At 52.0% G+C, this 17,958-nt stretch overlaps 1 protein-coding gene across 1 annotated transcript in view; it reads right to left on the reverse strand.

Moving 5' to 3' along the window:
* BOK (BCL2 family apoptosis regulator BOK) overlaps positions 1-17,958 on the reverse strand; it is a 291,427-nt gene that overhangs the window by 117,301 nt on the left and 156,168 nt on the right. The window contains exon 3 of the mRNA XM_033959722.1: positions 17,513-17,676. Coding sequence (XP_033815613.1) covers positions 17,513-17,676 — 164 coding nt within the window. The remainder of the gene's footprint in view (positions 1-17,512; positions 17,677-17,958) is intronic.

Consider the following 17,958-nt stretch of genomic DNA (forward strand, 5'->3'; position numbering starts at 1 on the left):
GCTGACCCTTGCTGTGACTGGTGGGGATCCCCAAGCACCGCCAGTAGAGGACCTCCTCTAGAGACGGCCAGAACTCTCCTCCACCAAGCACAGCAGTCACTGGCAACATCCATGAGCCACTGAGGTGCCAGCATCTGTGACTCAGGGATGCTACTGTTGCCTACCAGGCTTGGCAAAAGGGACCCCCGGCCAACTGCAAAGGAAGTCCTCAGCTGACAGCTTGGGGGTTCTCATCAGCTGAGTATTTATATTTTATATTTACATTAGAGGCTGTGGTAGAAGCCCATTTACAAAGTATGTATTCTTCCAAATTAATAAAGTTTCTTTGCTTATTTGTAAATGGGTCTCTACCAGAGCCTTTAATTCAGAAGCATAATTAAATGAAATAACTATTTCTGAAGTTTATAAGGACGGGCGGGGACAGAGGGGATTCCTCGCGGGGGGACAGGTGGGATTCCTCACGGGGACGGGTGGGATTTCTGTCCCCGTGCAACTCTCTTGTACACACTGCTCCCCAGCACCCCACTCTGGAAAATTCACAGAGAAATAGCAATCCGAATTAACAATGCCACTTCTATTGAGCCAGAGTTAAAATCTTGCTTGAAACAAGGTAACCACCTGACACTTAGATTCTATGATATCCAAGATATTATCTCTCTCTAATACGCCTATACATTTATCACCAACACTCAAGATCCTGGACATAATATTTGAACCCAAACTGATTACAGATGTCATCCATCCAGCAGCAGGAGAGATGCCCACTCTCTCCTGCTGCCAAGCAATGACCCCCCAACACCCCACCCAGCAGCAGGAGAGATGCCTACTCATACCAGCAAGCAACGTACCCCCCCAACAATCGGCAGCAGAAGAGATACCCACTCCCTCCTGCTGCCGCCGTCAAGCAACCCCCCCATCTGACTCCCCCAGTAGTGGGAGAGATACCCACTCCCACCACGCAATCCCCCCTGTTCCTCCAACGACCTCCCTCCCCCTTATGTTACAATGGCTGGCCAGAGGGATGCCTATTCCATCTGACCAGCAGGCCCGCCTCTTCAAAAACTAGTTTTTTTGGTCACCATTTTGGCGGGTTACCTGCGGCTAAACGCGGCTAGCTGCGGGTAACCGCCACCGTGTCATTCTCTAATTCACATTTCCTGCACAGCTAAGTCCTTGTGAAGTTACCTTGTTCTTTCTGTATTTGACATCTATCAAGGTCTTTGTTTGGAAGGAAAGATCTAAGCTTAAAAATGAAGTGGCCAGAAGTTATGGTAAAACACAGTTACTTACCGTAACAGGTGTTATCCAGGGACAGCAGGCATATATTCTCACATGTGGGTGACGTCATCTACGGAGCCCCAGCGCGGACAGCTTTTCAAGCAAACTTGAAAGAAGTTTCAAGTTTGCTATGCTGCACCACGCATGTGCATGCCTTCTTGCCCACTAGAGGGCGCATCCCCACCTCGTGGTCCTCAGTTCCATAGCCAGCAAAGAAGCCATCCCCGGGGAGGAGGGCGGGTTGTGAGAATATATGCCTGCTGTCCCTGGATAACACCTGTTACGGTAAGTAACTGTGCTTTATCCCAGGACAAGCAGGCATGATATTCTCACATGTGGGTGACCTCCAAGCCAACCAAAAAAGGGCAGGTGGGAGGATGGCAATTTAGGAAAACAGGTTACGTAAAACCGACTGGTCAAACCGGCCGTCGCTTCTGGACAATGTATCCAGATAGTAATGGGAGGTGAAAGTATGAACCGAAGACCAAGTGGCAGCCTTGCAGATGTCCTCCACTGGAGTAGACCGGAGGAAAGCAACAGAAGCTGCCATTGCTCGGACTTTATGTCCCGTGACCCGACCATGCAGCGCGAGACCAGCCTGAGCGTAGCAAAAGGAAATACAAGCAGCCAACCAGTTAGACAAGGTGCGCTTGGAAACAGGACATCCTAACCGATTAGGGTCGAAGGACAAAAATAATTGAGGAACCTTCCGATGAGACTGAGTGCGTTGGAGATAAAAAGCCAACGCCCTCTTACAGTCAAGCGTGTGAAGCGCCACTTCGCCAGGATGCGAGTGGGGCTTCGGAAAGAACACCGGAAGAACAATGGACTGATTGAGGTGGAAATCAGACACAACCTTTGGCAAAAATTTAGGATGGGTGCGAAGAACCACCTTGTCATGATGAAACACAGTAAAAGGTGGGTCCGCAACCAAAGCCTGCAACTCACTAACCCGCCTAGCTGAGGTGAGTGCAATCAGAAAAATCACCTTCCAAGTGAGAAACTTAAGATGAGATTTGTCAATAGGCTCAAAAGGCGGCTTCATCAGCTGAGCCAAAACCACATTGAGATCCCAAACTACAGGAGGAGGTTTCAGAGGGGGATGAACATTCACCAGACCCCGCATGAAACGAGTCACCAGAGGATGAAGAGAGAGAGACCGACCCTCATGATGCCGATGGAAAGCAGCAATAGCACTAAGATGCACTCGAATGGAAGTCGTCTTCAGCCCAGACTTGGACAGATGCAACAAATATTCCAGAACCGAAGACACCGGAACCGAACTCGGATCCAGATGGTGCGAGGAACACCAGGATGAAAATCTGGTCCACTTCTGGGAATAACACAGTCGAGTCGAGACCTTGCATGAGGCTTCCAAAATCTCCCTGACAGACTGAGAAACAGAAACCAAAGTCAAGGGGAAAGGAGCCAAGCCGTCAGATGTAAAGACTGAAGATTGGGATGCAACAGCGACCCCCGACTCTGAGACAGCAGAGAAGGAAAAACAGGCAGAAGCAGAGGCTCCCTGACACTGAGTTGAAGGAGCAGGGAGAACCAGTGTTGACGAGGCCAACGAGGCGCAATGAGAATCATAGTGGCTCTGGACGATTTGAGATGAACCAACGTCCTCAAGATCAGAGGAAAAGGAGGGAACGCATACAGGAACCTCCCTCCCCAGTCGAGAAGAAAGGCATCGACTTCGAGACGGTCTGTGGAGTACATCCGAGAACAATATAGGGGCAGTTTGTGAGTCTCCAGGGAGGCAAACAGATCCACCTGAGGCGTCCCCCAGCGGTCGAAGACCTCTTGCAGAACTCGGGAGTTCAGCGACCACTTGTGCGGCTGAAGAAGACGACTGAGTTTGTCAGCCAGACAATTCTTCTCTCCCTGAATATAAACTGCCCGAAGGAAGATGTTCTGGGAGACCGCCCATTCCCAAAGACGCAGGGCTTCCCGGCACAGGGACCAAGAGCCCATCCCCCCTTGCTTGTTCACATAGTACATCGCCACTTGGTTGTCCGTCCGCACGAGGACTCCTGATCGTGCAGCAGGTGGCAGAACACTCGAGCGGCCAGAAAAATGGCACGAAGTTCCAACACATTTATGTGACAAAGACGGTCCTCCGCCGACCATAGACCTTGGGTCCGCAGACCGTCGAGATGAGCCCCCCACGCGTACTCCGATGAGTCCGTGGTCAGGACCTTGCGATGCGGAGGGACGAGAAAGAGCAAACCCCCGGAAAGATTGGAAGAGTTGGTCCACCAACGGAGCGAGCGTCTCAAGGAAGGAGTCACTGCTACAGGAAATGAGAGCGGGTCCCGATCCTGACGCCACTGGGAGGCCAAGGTCCACTGAGGAAGCCTCAGGTGCAAACGGGCGAACGGCGTGACATGCACCGTCGACGCCATATGGCCGAGTAGAACCATAAGACGCTGTGCCGACACCGAAGTCTGCAGCGAAATCTGGGAACTCAGGCGAAGTAGGGCCTCCAACCGCGGAGACGGGAGGAATGCCCGTAGGCCCCGATAAACTGAAGGGATTGAGCCGGGCAAAACTGAGACTTGGGAAAGTTCACTTCGAACCCCAGACGTTGAAGGAAGATGATAGTCTGTCGGGTCGCTGAGATAACCCCCTCCCTGGAAGGGGCCTTGATCAGCCAATCGTCCAGGTAGGGAAAGACCTGCAGACCCTGAGATCACAGTGCCGCCGCGACAACCACCATACACTTCGTGAAGACTCGAGGGGACGAAGCCAGCCCAAAGGGGAGGACCCGATACTGAAGGTGCAACTCTCCCACCTGGAATCGAAGAAACTTGCGGAAGCGGGATGCACCGGAACATGGGTGTAAGCCTCCTTCAGGTCCAGGGAGCACATCCAGTCCCCTGCTTCCAACAGCGGGTACAGGACCGGAAGCGACAACATACGGAACTTCTCTCGGACCAGGAACTTATTGAGCTTCCGGAGGTCCAAAATGGGGCGCAAGTCCCCGGTCTTCTTTGGGACCAAAAAATAACGGGAGTAAACACCCCGTCCCCGTTGTGTGGGGGGTACCGGCTCCACCGCCCGAAGTCTCAACAAGGCCCTGGCTTCCGAGAGGAGAAGAGGGAGCTGGTGTCGATTGGAAGGAGCCGCGTCTGGCGGGCTTTCCGGCGGCATCGTCAGGAAGTTGAGAGAGTAACCCTCCAAGATGACACGGAGTACCCAAGCGTCTGAAGTTATCCAAGCCCAGACTGAATGAAAGGCTTGCAATCGGCCCCCGATAGGAAGCGGGCTCGGTGTCAGTGCGGAGGGGGCCAGCCCCCATCCGCGCAGCACGTCAAAAAGACGGCGCGGGCTTAGATGCCCCTTGCGCCTGAGGCTTCTGGTTGGGCGCTCTGCTCTGCTGAGGGGGACGCCGAGGTGGAGGCCTGGAAAACGCCGGCGTCGACTTCTGTGGGTAGCGGCGTGGTGGCGGTCTGAACGGTTTCGGAGTTGCCACCCGGGGTTTGGGACAGACCAAAGAGGTGATGGAGTGCTCATGTTCCGACAGGCGTTTGGTCGCCGCCTCAAGAGATTCATCAAACAACTCAGAGCCTACACATGGCAAATTGGCCAGGCGCTCCTGCAAATTCGGGTCCATGTCAACCGTGCGGAGCCACGCAAGACGACGCATGGCCACCGCAAATGCAGCGACCCGGGAGGACAGCTCAAAGGCGTCGTAAACAGCATGGAAAAGGTACAGACGCAGTTGAGACAAGGAGTCCATAAACTTGCCAAAGTCCCTCTTATGGGAATCCGGCATGACCCCGTGATAACGGGGCATCGCCTTCACCATGTGCCGCAAATAGGATGAAAAGGTGAAGGCATAATTAAGGACCCTGTTTGCCATCATCGAGTTGTGGTAGAGGCGACGACCAAACTTGTCCAGGGTCCGCCCCTCCCGCCCAGGCGGGACCGCAGCAGAGACCCGAGAAGGCTGGGATTTTTTCAACGCCGACTCGACCAACAAAGATTGGTGGGACAACTGCGCCTTCTTGAACCCTTTACAGGTGACAGTGCGGTACTTCGACTCCATTTTAGAAGGAACCGCCGTGACGGTCAGAGGGGAGTCCAGGTTCCTCAGAAGCGTCTGATGAAGCACCTTGTTCAAAGGCAGACGCGGAGACTCTCGCGGAGGAGAAGGCAGATCTTGCTCCTCCAAAAATTCCTTAGTGTATTGAGAGCCCGACAAAAAGTCGAGATCCTATGCCCTCCCCATGTCCAAAACAAATCTCGAAAAGGATGAGGGCCTGGAAGGCGGGGAAGGAGAACGAGAGGCCCGCTCCGCCAAAAAGGAAGGAGAAGCCTCACGGGAATACCGGGGTCTACCAGTGCCAGACTCCGAGCCCCAGGAAGCCACACCCAAGGACTTGGTTGGGGTCGGAGACATCCGATGCCCCGAGGACCCCCTGAGGGAGGTCCCCGGGGTACGGGGCACCGAGGCAAGCTCCCTCCCCTTCGGCGAGGGGTCCCTCGATAACCCACCCTCAGAAGAACGGAAAAGCCTCGGATTATCGAGGCGAAGCTCCGGGTCGGCGAGGAGCGACCACGCCGTTGAGGAGACGTTTGGGCTTTCTCGCCTGACGCTTCGCCCGAGGCCGACCCGAGGGAGATGAGCCCCGGGAGGACCTCGACGAGGAAGAGGTGGAGGAAATCCGGCGAACCCTACGTACCTTGTCCCGAGGCCGCACACTCTGCTCAGGCTGGTCTACTACCGAGGTCGAGGGCAAGGACGGGTTTGAGGCCGGGACCACCCCGGGGGTCGAGGCTGGAGCCGAGACTGGGGCCACCGAGACCGAGGCCGCCGAGGCCGAAGCCATCGAGGCGGAAGCCGGCTGCAGATGCGCGAGGGCGCTGGACAGCTCCGAGGCAATAAGCGCCCGGAGCAAGTCCTGACACACAGGCACGGCAAACATGGACGGTAAGTCCGGGGCCGGGGGGTGCTCCCTCGAGGGCGACCTCGGTCTCGAGTATTCCCGCGGGGCACCCGCCTTCGACGCTCGGGGTGGGGCCGAGGACGACCCACCCGCCCCCGTCGAAGAGCCCGAGGATGGCTTCTTGGATGACCCTGGAACAGAAGAAGGAAGTGAGGACTTACCCACCGTCGACTTCGGGGTCGAGGACGCCGGCTTCGACGAGGAAGGCTGACGCGGCGAGGTCGAGGGAGTCGAGGCCGAGGTCAAGGCCGGGGCCCAAGCCGAGGCCGACGTCGAGGCCTTCCCCGCCGCGGGGTCCACAGCAAAGAGCTCTGCCATTCAAGCGCGACGGCGGCGGAGAGCTCTCGGCTGAAAAGTAGAGCACCGAGTGCAGGAGTCAGTTGGATGCTCGGGACCCAAGAAAAGTAAGCACCACCGGTGGGGATCGGTTATGGAAAGCAACCGATCACACCGGGTGCATTTTTTAAAGCCCGTCAAGGGACGGGACATGAATCAAAAAACCGGCCGGGAACGAACGAGGTCCCGCGGCCACGGCTCCCGGGAGCCCCCGGAGCCGAACGAAAAAACTTTTTTTTTTTGTACAATACGCACACGCGAACGAAGAAAATAAAAAAAATACAAGCACAGCGACCTAGAAAAAACAATCAGTCGCGGTGGCAGAAGGCCAAAATGCACGGAGCACAAAACGAACAGGGCTTCTGGCTCCGTGGAAAAAACAGAACTGAGGACCACGAGGTGGGGATGCGCCCTCTAGTGGGCAAGAAGGCATGCACATGCGTGGTGCAGCATAGCAAACTTGAAACTTCTCCTTAGATGACGTCACCCACATGTGAGAATATCATGCCTGCTTGTCCTGGGATAACAAGCAGATAGCGTTGCTGGTTTTAAGAAAGGTTTGGACAAATTCATGGAGGAAAAGTCCATAGTCTGTTATTAAGACATGGGGGAAGTGTCTGCTTGCCCTGGATCGGTAGCATGGAATGTTGCTACTCTTTGGGTTTTGACCAGGTACTAGTGACCTGGATTGGTTACCATGAGAATGGGCTACTGGGCATGATGAACCATTGGTCTGACCCAGTTAGGCTATTCTTATGTTATGTTCTCATCTGTAGGGGCCTTTGTTTCACTTCTTATTTTAATGTATTTTTTTTCTGGGAACAAAAATGGAAGAGAATTAATGGAATGGGGGGGTAACTAATTTCTTCAGCTAAATAATTCAATCCACCTCAACCAGACATAGGAGAACTCACGCACCATTCACACACCCTCCAACCAAAAACGTCAAAAGAAAAAAAACTGTTCGACAACCTCCTAACACTCGACCCCCAACTCTACAACCTATTGACCTCGACCACAGACTACAAAACCATCAAAAAAGAAAAAAAACTCTTCTATTTAAAAAACACATAAAACCAAACTGACACAATCAGAACTGTCCCAAGCATCACCTGCAACTACTCCATATGTACTTCTGATGTCATGACAATTCAGTCATAATTTATGTTATGTTTGGAATAATGGTTACATATATGAAGTTCAATAAAAGAAAATTTTCACTGCCTGTTTTTATTCTGACCATTTATTCCATTTCATGATTATTACAAAAAATATTTTTTTACATGGGGGGGGGGGGTGTCAAAAAATGATGGGCCCCGGGTGCCACATACCCTAGGTACGCCACTGGGACCTTGGCAGGAGAAAAGGATAACCTAGGGCAGGGGTAGGCAATTCCGGTCCTTGAGAGCCGGAGCCAGGTCAGGTTTTCAGGATATCCGGGACAGATAGGGAAAATGCTTGAGTACCTGATTGTAAAACCGCTTAGATAACCTTGAAAGGCGGTATATAAAATCCTAATAAAACTTGAAACTTGATGAGATAGATTTGCATCTCAAGGAGGCAGTGCATGCAAATCCATCTCATACATATTCATTGTGAATATCCTGAAAACATGACCTGGTTCCGGCTCTCGAGGACCGGAATTGCCTACCCCTGTCCGGGTTTTGGAAAACCCCGAGCTCCAGCTGCGTCTGAAGGGCCTTCAACAAGCATGCGCGGATGGCATCACATGCATACGCGCATGCTGGAGACCCTCCAAATGCAGCCTGGAGGTTGGCAAAAAAGAGTCAAGGATTTTTGGGGATGGGGCTGGAGGCAGAACAAGGTGTGGCTGTGGGCAGAACAGGGTGTGGCCATGCATCCAGGTTTTACTGTCCTTAAATATGGTAACCCTAGGGTAACCAAGTCCTTTAGTTTTATCCACTGTTTCTTCAACCTATTTAATCTGGGTTCTCAATCTGATATTCTTCTGTCTTCTCCCATAAATCACTTAGGAGTCTCCCTCGGTGCTAGGGTTTTGGTGGGAAAACAGGATTACCAAAAGCTTTAACTGGTCCTTTCAATCAACTTCAATTTCTTATTCTCTGTGATCTCCTCAGGGACCAAAGGAGTCTCCTTCAGCGCTAGGGCTTTGGCAGGAGAAACAGGATGACCAAAAGTTCAGCTGAACTTCCCTTTTATATTCTCCCCACTCCCCTCATGGAAAAAGGGACCTCCTACACCTCCCACTAGACTTGCTAGCCTAATTCACCACTTACCGTATTTTCGCGGATATAACGCGCACCATTGTAAAACGCGCACAGGGGTATAGCGCGCAGAAATCACGATGATATGTACAAAAACTTTTCTATACCGCGCTCAGGCATATAACGCGCATGCTGCCCGACTCTCCTCTGGCCACCCCGACTCTCCTTTCGCTCTCCCCGACTCTCCTCTGGCCACCCCGATTCTCCTTTCGCCCTCCCCGACTCTCATCTGGTTGCCCCGACTCACCCTGACTTTCGGTGCACTGCCCCGACTCTCCTCTGGTTGCCCCGACTCTCCTTTCGCTCTCCCCGACTCTCCTCTGGCCACCCCGATTCTCCTTTCGCCCTCCCCGACTCTCATCTGGTTGCCCCGACTCACCCTGACTTTCGGTGCACTGCCCCGACTCTCCTCTGGTTGCCCCGACTCTCCTTTCGCTCTCCCCGACTCTCCTCTGGCCACCCCGATTCTCCTTTCGCCCTCCCCGACTCTCATCTGGTTGCCCCGACTCACCCTGACTTTCGGTGCACTGCCCCGACTCTCCTCTGGTTGCCCCGACTCACCGTTCACCCGCCCTGACTTTCGGTGCACTGCCCCGCCTCTCCGTGCCTGTCCCCCTTGAAGTCCTGTCCCCCCTTGAAGGTCTGCCTGTCCCCCCTTGAAGGTCTGCCTGTCCCCCCTTGAAGTCCTGTCCCCATCCTGAAAGCCTGATGCCCCCCCTCGACGTCCGATTCTTCTCCCCCCTCGGCAGGACCACTCGCACCCCCACCCCGAAGGACCGCCGACTCCACGACAATATTGGGCCAGGAGGGAACCCAAATCCTCCTGGCCACGGCGACCCCCTAACCCCACCCCGCACTACATTACGGGCAGGAGGGATCCCAGGCCCTCCTGCCCTCGACGCAAACCCCCTCCCCCCAACGACCGCCCCCCCCCAAGAACCTCCGCCCGTCCCCCAGCCGACCCGCGACCCCCCTGGCCGACCCCCACGACACCCCCACCCGCCTTCCCCGTACTTTGTGTAGTTGGGCCAGAAGGGAGCCCAAACCCTCCTGGCCACGGCGACCCCCTAACCCCACCCCGCACTACATTACGGGCAGGAGGGATCCCAGGCCCTCCTGCCCTCGACGCAAACCCCCCTCCCTCCAACGACCGCCCCCCCCCCAAGAACCTCCGACCGACCCGCGACCCCCCTGGCCGACCCCCCCACCCCCCTTCCCCGTACCTTTGGAAGTTGGCCGGACAGACGGGAGCCAAACCCGCCTGTCCGGCAGGCAGCCAACGAAGGAATGAGGCCAGATTGGCCCATCCGTCCTAAAGCTCCGCCTACTGGTGGGGCCTAAGGCGCGTGGGCCAATCAGAATAGGCCCTGGAGCCTTAGGTCCCACCTGGGGGCGCGGCCTGAGGCACATGGGCCAAACCCGACCATGTGTCTCAGGCCGCGCCCCCAGGTGGGACCTAAGGCTCCAGGGCCTATTCTGATTGGCCCACGCGCCTTAGGCCCCACCAGTAGGCGGAGCTTTAGGACGGATGGGCCAATCCGGCCTCATTCCTTCGTTGGCTGCCTGCCGGACAGGCGGGTTTGGCTCCCGTCTGTCCGGCCAACTTCCAAAGGTACGGGGAAGGGGGGTGGGGGGGTCGGCCAGGGGGGTCGCGGGTCGGTCGGAGGTTCTTGGGGGGGGCGGTCGTTGGAGGGAGGGGGGTTTGCGTCGAGGGCAGGAGGGCCTGGGATCCCTCCTGCCCGTAATGTAGTGCGGGGTGGGGTTAGGGGGTCGCCGTGGCCAGGAGGGTTTGGGCTCCCTTCTGGCCCAACTACACAAAGTACGGGGAAGGCGGGTGGGGGTGTCGTGGGGGTCGGCCAGGGGGGTCGCGGGTCGGCTGGGGGACGGGCGGAGGTTCTTGGGGGGGGGGGCGGTCGTTGGGGGGAGGGGGTTTGCGTCGAGGGCAGGAGGGCCTGGGATCCCTCCTGCCCGTAATGTAGTGCGGGGTGGGGTTAGGGGGTCGCCGTGGCCAGGAGGGTTTGGGCTCCCTCCTGGCCCGATATTGTTGGGGAGTCGGCGGTCCTTCGGGGTGAGGGTGCGAGTGGTCCTGCCGGGGGGGGGATGTATCGGACGTCGGGGAGTCGGCCGGGCAAGAGGGCTTGGGCTCCCTCTTGCTCCGATCGTGGATGCGGGTGCGGGTGGGAGCGCGTGCGAGCGGTCGTTCGGGGTGGGGGTGCGAGCGGTCCTGCTGGGGGGGTGAATCGGGCGTCGGGCGGGGTGGGAACTATGTTTAAAAACTTTTGTATACCGCGCTCAGGCATATAACGCGCGAGGGGTATGCGCGGTACGTAAAATCACGTATAACGCGCGCGTTATATCCGCGAAAATACGGTAGTGACCTCCTGAAAAATCCACTGACTATCTCTATGGCAGAGGCATTTTTCAGTAGGGTTACATAAAATAGGCACTACATAGGTACCTAAATATATATGCACTGTTTTAGAATTGCCCTCTATAGGCATGGGAAAAGGCATGGGAAAAGGAGCATGAAAGTGCATGTGACTCTTCACATGATTGAAAGGGGAACAGAACATTTACAGCTTTTCTTATAATTTCAGACACATTGGGCTGCTGCAGAGAAAAGATTATTCTTGGCAAAACTGGATGTTTCTGGGTGTTAGGAAAGAGGGGGAGGGGGAGGGGAAAGGGCAGGTGCTTAAGGAAATTCCAAACTTGTGCCAAGAAAAATCAATATCATAAAAAGGGCTAGCGTCAGAAAGAAAGTTGAAATGAAAAGGCAATTCCTTCAGTGTTCTGTGAACAGCCAGGAAACCATGGGGTTATCAGGGAAAGGAAGAAAATTGTGCAAAATTCAGCTTTACTTAAGAATTAATTCTTGAGATTTAAGGGGTGTGTTAACCATCCTATTATTATTTAAGAACAGGTGTGTTACCTATCCTATTATTCCAGCTTTCTTCTTACCTCCTTACAGGCTGATTAACAGGTGATCATAATCACTCACTGGCTCATTTTTCTGTTTGCCAACATCAGATTTACGGGACATATTTTGTAAGGATCCATTTTGAGTTGCAGGGGGTTGGTTAGAAAGTAGATATAAATGGAACAAAACTGACAGAAAAAAAATTACCAACATGGCTGGCTTTCAGAGTTTTATGAAGAGAATATGTATGTGGATGAGCAGGGTAGGAATGAGATTCATTGAAAAAGCTATGTGTAAACCTTTTTGCTGCAATATTAGGAAGTGCTGCAGGAAGGATTACCAGATGTCCGGATTTCCCCAGACATGTCCTCCTTTTGAGGACATGTCTGGGGTTCCGGACAGCTTTTCAAAACCTGGCATTTTGCTTGGGTTTTGAAACGCTTCCAATGTCGAGACAGCCTCCACGTATGTGTGGATGCAATGCGGTGATGTCATGTGCACATGTGCGTCATCGCTTCAAATCCGCACATGCATAGATACCATCCTGACGCATGACTAGGTTAAGGGGGTGGGGCAGGATGGGGCGTGACATAGGTGGAACTGGGCAGACCTGGGGGCATGGCCATGGGTCCAGATTTTCCTTCGGGAAAATCTGGTAACCCTAGCTGCAGGTCATGAATGAGGTATATTAATGGTGCTTTCTGCTTGAGGAACCACAGGGGGTTATGCAGGTCAGTACCATGGTATATTGGCAGAGCAGCTTGTGGGAGTTTGGTACTAGAACAAAAAAAAAAAATAGTGCAGAGCAGGAGTAAGGTACACTAGAAGAATTGTGGAGGATACAGTGGCAGGTCTGTGTGGAAATTTATAGTGGAATAGCAGAAGGTGCAGAATTTATTATTTTTTTGTGTAGAAGTATATTGGGAAGCTGGAGAATGTTTGCATTACAGTTATGGAAACAGGTTACTCTCTTCTTTCATCAGGAATAACCCATATCTTCAAGGTGCCTCCCAATTGGGAAAAAGTGCTGAAACTTCTGGGTTGAGGGTACTCTGGCAGAGTTCCATGTAGATGAAGCTTGTAACATAACTTCTAGCTTCCACAATAAAAATTGAAACATATACTAAGGAACACACTAGAAGAATCACACTAGAAGAATCACTTCCAATTATAAATAGAGTGTTTTCTCAGACTTATTTTCCTACATAAAGAGAGAAAACCCTATGTCATACATACTATAGCAATTACAAATTGAGCTTCAAAGACTCAATAAGCATAGACCTCGGGTAATAAAACCGCATCAATTAACTAGCTTTTAAGGAGTACAGTCTTACAGAGAACTATCATTGACTCCACTAAACCAGAAAAAAGAGCATCTCAGACAAAAAAACCCTAAAAGGTAAAAAAAACCTGCCTGCTCTTAAAAAAAAAAAATCCAACAATTGGTCAAGTGTACATATAACCAAAAACTAATGCAAAATATTCTCTCTATCCCAGGAAAAAATCTGCAAAAATTGTGTTCAAAATGTTCTCAAAACAATATCAAACCAAAAAATGAGGAACAGTTAGCTGTGAGAGATTGAATCCACATCCGTTAACTTCAGAGGGTGGACAGACATCATGCAAAGTACTTAAGACTTGCAAATCGAAGTGGTCCTCTTCTCATTTAAACTCAGCAGGGAGTACACCCAATGTTTAAGTCCTTGATAAACAAGTTTAACTGCAGCCTCACAAAAAATGAGCCAACACCATCCTCTCTGGCAGATCACAGAAAGCCTGACTTCAAAATCCTCATCAATTAGCATAACTCTTGACAAGGGCCTCTTGTTTTGTAGGAAAATCCACTGCTTCAGGAGATCATTTTTAACAGAGAACCAAGGTCCCAATGCACAACGCTCTGATGCTATGGTAAAAAATACGGTGGTGGGAGCAATTTTTGTTTTCTGAGTGATGCTCTGCACAAATAGCATGCAAATTAAATGCACACTATTCATGTGGAGCAGCCCCAGTAGAAGGGGCAATCGCTAGAAGAGCAAATGCTAGGCACAGCTCCTCTCCTCATCCGTCCTGCCAAAATTTTAAAAGTTTTCTTCTGCCCTCCACTGCTTCTCTCCCTGCTGGCCGAGCTGATTGTAGAAGGGGAATCCCAGATCAGCTGAGCTGGCAGGACTTCCTTAAGCTGCTGGCTTCGGGGTTTCCTCTGCACTCAGCTGTTTGGGACTTCCCCTGCCGGTTCAGTAGTGCTGCAAATTCGGCAATGACGTATAAACTGAGTAAAAGGTAAACTTTGCTTCACGTGGCCCAGATATAATAAAGTATTCCGGTCAGCCGATTTTTCTGGTTTAGTTGAGCCAATGCTAGTTCTCTGTATACTTAAAAGAATAGTTGTTGCGGTTCTATTAGCCAAGGTCTATTCTTGTTGAGTCTTTGAGGTTCATTATGTAATTGCTATCAGTGGCGTACCTAGCACATATGACACCCAGGGCCCATCGTTTTTTGACACCCCCCCATCTGTACAGAAAACATGATTTTTAGTAACAAACCACACTTCACACATGAGTACCTAGGAAAAGGCAGCATCTTACATACTGCAGTGAGCAGTACAACATCAATACACCCATTGTAAAACTAAATAAGCCAGACTAGCACAGATCAATCCTGCAGTCAAGCCTAACAAAAAAACCATGTCTTTCGAACACACAAAATACAGAAAACACCTTCGCCTAGTATGGAATATGTCATCACAAATTAACCCCTTACTCTTTTACAAAACTGTAGTGTGGATTTTAGCCACAGTGGTAACAGCTCTGACGCTCATAGAATTCTGAGCATCAGAGCTGCTACCACCACGGCTGGCGCTAAAAAACGCTCCACAGTTTTGTAAAAGGGGGGATAAAATAGAAATACATAGACAAAGGTTAAATTGAACCAGTAAGATGCTGGACTCTGCACACAATGCAACACCACAGAAACAGTGACACATGTCTCCTAAAGCAATAAATAAATAGAAATTTTTTTTCTACCTTTGTCTTCTGTGGTTTCTGCTTTCCTCATTTTCTTGTAACTCTTTTCCTTCCATCCACTGTCTGCCGTCTCTCTTCCCCTATATGGCATCTTCTCTCCTTCTATGCCCCTTCCAGAAACTGTATGCCTCCCCCTTCCATCTCTTCTTTCACCCCCATTGGTCTGGCATCTCTCTCCTCTCCTTCCCTCTCCCATACCTCTCCTCTGCAATCCCTTTCCCTTTTTCCCTCATTTTCCTTTTCAATTTATTTTCTGCATCTGTCTAGATTACGTTCTTACTACCCTCTCATCAATGTCCTTTTTTACTGCCTACCTAAAGCTTGCCACCTCTTTCCCTCACCCCTTCCAGTTTCTAACTCTATCCTCGTCCCTCAATCCAGCATGTGCCCTTTTTTCTTTCTCCTCCCCACTTCCTTCCAGCGTCTGCTCCCCCTCTCCCTCACACTTCCATTCAGTGTCTTTCCCTCTCTCTACCCCTTCCATCTACTGTTCACCTTCTGTCTCGCCCCTTCCAGTCACTGCCCTCTCTGCCCTTTCCATCCAATGTCTGCCTTTTCTCTCTTCCATACAACATCTTCTTTCTTTCTATGCTCCTTTCATAACTATCTATCCTGTGCCCCTTCTCTCCTTTGTACATGATTGATTTCAGCTCTGCCACCTCTCCATTTTTTTCTCTCTGTCACCAACCCATCCCCTATACTCTGTTCTCCTTTCTTTCCTTTGCACCCCACAGTCTGGTATCTGCCCTTCCCTGATTCTCTGGCATTTCTCTCCTTTCCTTCCATCTTTCCCTCCCCCTCCCCCTCCATGCTCTGAGATCTCCCCCTTCCTTTTCCCTTAGTCTGGCATACCTTCCTCCTTCCCTCCAAGCCCTGGCATCTCCTTTCATTCCCTCCCTCATCTTCCTTCTCCCTCCAGCTGGGTACAGCAACCCTCTCCCCTGCAGCTCTGGACTTTCCCACACCTGCTCCCCCCAAATTGTCAATGCTTCGGTTAGTCTTCTTCCTTCCTCCCTCCCCCCTCCCACGTGGGACCCTGCGGCACCATCAGCTCTTAGTCCCTCTAACGCGGCCCTGCAGCTCCGGACTTCCCCACGCCTGCTCTCTCCCCCCCCCCCCCGATCGCTATTATTTTAAACATTATGGCAGCCTGCCCCAGAACTCTTCCTGCAGCCACCGCCCGCCTAGGCGGGAACATGAAGTTGCTGTTGCAGGAAGAGTTCCGGGGCAGGTCGAGGTTAGAAGTCTCCGATCAATACAGCGCCGCGGCTGCCATAACGTTTAAAATAATAGCGATCGGGGGGGGGGGAGAGGGAGCAGGTGTTGGGGAAGTCCGGAGCTGCAGGGCCGGCGTTAGAGGCTGTGAGAACAGCTGACTGTGCACCCCCCCTAAGGCGTGCACCCGGGGCGGACCACACGCCCCTTAGTACGCTACTGATTGCTATACTATGTATGATATAGGGTTTTCTCTCTCTATGTAGGTGTGATATGATGAAGTTCCTCTCCCAGGCCAGCGGAGGGAGCCTGAACAGTTGAAAGAAAGAGCTAATAGGCATACCATCCTGCAAGGGCTGCTGGGAAGTGTTTGTTCACCCTGAGGAAACAGTGGTGCTGAAAAGGACAGGTCTCAAGAGTGCATAGAGAAAACCAAAATCTCCTTAGGAGCTGGGTGATTGCTTGGCCTGTTCATATTTAGTGGCAGTGGTGGAATAGTGGAACCACCCATCTGATAGAGTAAGGGGATTGTGGAATGCCTAGGAGAATCCCAGGAGAACAACACCCTAGGTGAGAAGGAAAGGGGTGGGAGTGGTAGGGCCCCCCCCTAGGGGGTCTATTAAGGGGACAAGCCCCACCTTAGACAGAGAGGGCCAGTGGATGGAGCCTGAACAGATGAAAGAAAGAGAGGAGGAGGACTGGCTTCGGCCTAACTCCAAGTAAGCCCAGTACTGGCCAGTGACAGGGGACACAGTGCAGCAGAGAGAGAGAGAGAGAGACCCTGCCTTATATACACCTACCTGGTAGAGCTTGGAGGGACTGGAGAGCACTCAAGCTTGATAACCAGAGGAGGGCCAGTGAGGGCATCTGAGTGACCTAGAGAGTGCTCAGAGAAAGAGTGTCTGAGGGTCCAGGGAGAGTCCTCAATGGAATGCCTGAAGGACAGGGGGAGTTCTCAGGGAGTGACCGGTGACCAGAGGGTCTGTGGAGAGAAAAGTGTACCAGGGAAGTTCAGGCTGAAAGTGGCTAGTGGAGAGACTGGTGTGGGAGACCGGTGAACCAGTATGAGAGACTAGTGGTGACCAGCAGAGGAATCTGAGGGACCAGCTGGAGCCAAGAGGCTGGCAATCAGAGGGACCGGTGATGTCCAGGACCGGTGGGGACTCAAGAGGCTGGCAAACAGAGTGACTGGTAGGGCACAGAGTGATTGACTGGTGGTGACCAGAGGGACTGGCTACCAGAATGTCCACAGATGACTGGAGTGACCACAGTGAGTGGCAACTAGAAGGACCGGCAAAAGTTGGAAGGATCTTTGGTGGCCTGAGAGACCAGGAAAGTTGTGTGAAGAACAGAAGTACAAGAACAGTGCCTGGAAGTAGAGAAGTGAAGGGCAATGATTGCTTGGCCCGTTCATAATAGGAAAATAAGTCTGAGATAACACACTATTTATTTATAATTGGAAGTGATTCTTCTAGCACTCTTCATCTCTATCATCACCTTTCACATCCACACAAAAAAAGCTTAAAACTCATCACTTACCCATCCTCCTCGTCTCTTCAGCCACGTGACCAATGTCTTGCGCACAAACTCCCCAAGGCAGTCCACGATGGTATGCACCATTGCTGGCTGTGCCTGCTTCACACAATCCACAGCTAGGCCAGCAGCCACAGCATATAGGGACACGACCTTCCCCCATGTGATGCCTACAAGATGGAAAGTTTCCATATCAATTTTCACTAAATTCAAGGAATTTATTATTATTTATAAGGCACCATTAATATACACAGAAGCAGGCCTCAACTAGCTGATATGTAGGTGATATGAGATATTGAACCATTTACAACAAATTAACATCAAAATCTAGCATTATACCAAATGCTGCTTTTTTAATTGTGGTCTGGTCAGGGTCCGGGTCCCCGTAGAGGTCCACTGGAGGAAGGGGGAGGAGGGGAGAATTTGGGTCAAGGCTGGTGACATACTTTCTT

The sequence above is a fragment of the Geotrypetes seraphini genome, chromosome 9 (assembly GCF_902459505.1).
Source record: "Geotrypetes seraphini chromosome 9, aGeoSer1.1, whole genome shotgun sequence".
NCBI classification, from domain to species: domain Eukaryota; kingdom Metazoa; phylum Chordata; class Amphibia; order Gymnophiona; family Dermophiidae; genus Geotrypetes; species Geotrypetes seraphini.